Source organism: Dipodomys ordii, unplaced genomic scaffold, assembly GCF_000151885.1.
Source record: "Dipodomys ordii isolate 6190 unplaced genomic scaffold, Dord_2.0 Scaffold106, whole genome shotgun sequence".
In the NCBI taxonomy this organism is placed as follows: Eukaryota; Metazoa; Chordata; class Mammalia; order Rodentia; family Heteromyidae; genus Dipodomys; species Dipodomys ordii.
In genome coordinates this window covers 6,940,668-6,943,684 of record NW_012267322.1, presented here as the reverse complement: position 1 = coordinate 6,943,684, position 3,017 = coordinate 6,940,668, and the positions used below count along the sequence as shown (strand labels likewise).

General features: G+C 46.4%; 1 protein-coding gene across 1 annotated transcript in view; it reads left to right on the top strand.

Annotated features, from left to right (window-relative positions):
- Nucleotides 1–3,017, top strand: part of LOC105994407 (carboxylesterase 1D-like) — a 71,374-nt gene that overhangs the window by 20,490 nt on the left and 47,867 nt on the right. The window contains exons 2-4 of the mRNA XM_013027889.1: nucleotides 14–198; nucleotides 825–932; nucleotides 1,638–1,742. Coding sequence (XP_012883343.1) covers nucleotides 14–198; nucleotides 825–932; nucleotides 1,638–1,742 — 398 coding nt within the window. The remainder of the gene's footprint in view (nucleotides 1–13; nucleotides 199–824; nucleotides 933–1,637; nucleotides 1,743–3,017) is intronic.

The following is a 3,017-nucleotide window of genomic DNA, read 5'->3' as shown; positions in this document are numbered from 1 at the left end:
CCTGTCCTGACAGCTGTGTCCTACCCCACCTCATTCTCTTCCAGCACAGGGGACGAACACAGCCGTGGGAACTGGGGTCACTTGGACCAGGTGGCCGCACTGCGCTGGGTCCAGGACAACATCGCCAACTTTGGAGGGAACCCAGGCTCTGTGACCATCTTTGGAGAGTCAGCGGGAGGTGAAAGTGTGTCTGTGCTTGTAAGTGTTCCTGACACCAGATCTTTATAGCTCTGTTGAATCTCATAGAGACCAGCTCATCCATGGATGGGATCTTTGCTTATAAAAGCTTAATTCAGGGGTAACTCTATTCACTACACAGCCTCTGAGGGTATAGAGCCAAAGCCCAAACCCCCCTTAACCCCCAGAAATCTCAGGCCTGAGCCTTCATCCTTGGCTCATAAGGATTTCCAGTACTGCCTGTGACAGTCATACTCTTGTCCTTCACTTGGTTGGCTTTGTTAATGTTTGAACACTAGAACCTCTCCATGATCATGTATCTAAGTACAAATCATCAGTAACTGAAATGCTGGAACTGAGTTTATCAAGCTGTCTTTTCAGTACTTTGGTTTGTCATGATTAGACACCACATTCTTTCCGTTCTGTTCTAGTCAGGGGCACAAAGGCTTCCTCCCCTGACTTTCCCTTGGGGAGCATAGGTCTGGAGAAGCCCAGGACGCAGGTCAGGACAAGGGAGCATCTGTCATTTCATGGTCACAGAACATCAAGGTCTTCTGGGGAATGTCCAGGGCAGAGGAGCAGATAACAGAAGTCGCAAAGAAGAAGAAAGTGAACACGAAATATCCTCTTCTCTTCTCCCCTGCCAGGTGCTATCTCCCTTGGCCAAGAACCTCTTCCACAGGGCCATTGCTGAGAGTGGTGTGGCTCTCATGTCTGCTCTGGTGAAGACCAAGAACATCAGGTCTATAGCTGAGGTAAGCATCGCCCTGGACAGCTCTGTTTCCCTGCCCTCCATGATCCTGACGTTCTCAAGAAACTTTCCTGTGAGATTCAGCTAGGATGCTCAAGGAGTCCCTGAAGAGAGAGAGTGGCTGAGCAGAAAGCTCCTTTAGGCTCACATTGAACTCATTCTGCACATTCTGAAGTAATTCTCGTTCTGTATGTTCACATTAGCCATGGAAATCAAGCCTCCTGCAATAGCGCACATTTTAGCACGTGGGACCCAGTGGACGTCTAATTACTCCACATGTGTTCAGTCTTAGTAGGATATGTTGGATCATCACCCTCATGTATGAGGGAGGAATCTGGACCACACAGCGTAGACTGCCTGCTTGAGGTCCATTGTTTAAGCAGTGGAGGGGGTTGGGTTTGAGAACAGTTGGAATCTGGGGCTTCATTTGAAATGGATTCTTTCCAAGCATTCAGCCTTGAGAACATTTTTCACATTTTATCCTTGATGGTGCTTGGCACAGTCAACACAGACCCAGATGTTGTGTGACCTGCTCAAGCCAAGATTCCCTTAGACACCTGGTGGGTTGCAGAGCGGCACCCCTCCCTAGGATATTTCTAGCTATCTCTGCCATCTTGGTGAACTTGGCTCACAAGAGGAACCCTATGTGTATGTTGATGGAAGGAAGAGCATTGCTTTTCACCTCTGTGGTTGCCTGTGATCTCTGCAGAAAGTTGCGATCACGGCTGGGTGCAAAACCACCACATCCGCCACCATGGTTCACTGCCTGCGCCAGAAGACAGAGGAGGAGCTCTTGGAGGTCACACTGAAACTGGTAAGTGCCTCTTTCTTGGGCTCCACCCCATGTAACTGTGCCCATGCTTCATCCATTTACTGACTACTGGTTCCATTCTAGCTTGCACAGTGTCCACAGCTACATCTCAGGAACTGTGTCTAATTTCTGGCCCAATTTGAGATTTGCAGTTTTTGTTCACTGTTGTTCACTTATATCATGATGGAAAATATCTAATAATCCTCCATCTTCATCAAAGGTTAATTTTTTATGTGCTTACCTTCAGATAAATTTAAGAAAGTTCCATGTTCCCACATGAAACTATCTCCTTGAATTTACACAGTGATGATATTCAGGGCATGGATTTTCAGATAGATGGCCCAATTTATATTGTTTCATGTAAAAATTATCTAAATCATAACATAGTTGTATGTTTCTGCAATTTCTGAAACACTGCAGTAATTAGAATTCTAGAAGAACTATGGGTCTATGCACCCATTCATCCATCATCGACACATTAACCTAAATCATTTTTCCAAACTCCTATTCATTCATATCCTTTTATCAATCTGGTATAGATCCCTCCACAACTTCTGCTTATATATTTTTAGCCTTTCCTTCACCCACGAGTCATCTAGAAAACACAAATCTAGGGGCTGGGAAGGTGGCTCAGTGGTAGAGTGCTTGCCTTGCATGTATAAGGCCCTGGGTTCGATTCCTCAGCACCACATAAGCAAAAAGAAAAAAGCCGGAAATGGTGCTGTGGCTCAAGTGGTAGAGCACTAGCCTTGAGCTGAAGAGCTGAGGGACAGTGCCCAGGCCCAGAGTTCAGGCCCCACGACTGGACCTCCCTCCCCCCCAAAAAAAGAAAACACAAATCTATATTACTTCACTAGATCTTCCAAAATCAATGATCTCTCCTTCAGCTATTGTAGTTATACAAGCTTATCCAACTCACCCGATTTACTCCCCCTCTGCTTAGAAATCAACTCTTGCAAAATTTTCAACAGTAGTTTTTGGGCGAACAGTTGGGCTGACCCTGTCATGATTTCTCCCTGTCAGGGAGTCTTCTAAACGCCAGTGTGGACAGGTGGTATAGGCAGATGCAGAGAGTTCATCTGCAGTTATTTAGGCTGGGATTCCCAGTGGATTACCATGGCTGAGCAGAGGGATGGTGAGACTGGGTTGCAATATTCTCTCTGTTCAAGGCATGGTGACCTCAGGTCCTGTGTAGTTTCCTATGTTCCAGTGATGGAGCAGGAAATGGCCACAGGAGGTCAGAGGGATGACCTCTCCTGCAGAACATTCCTTATTTCT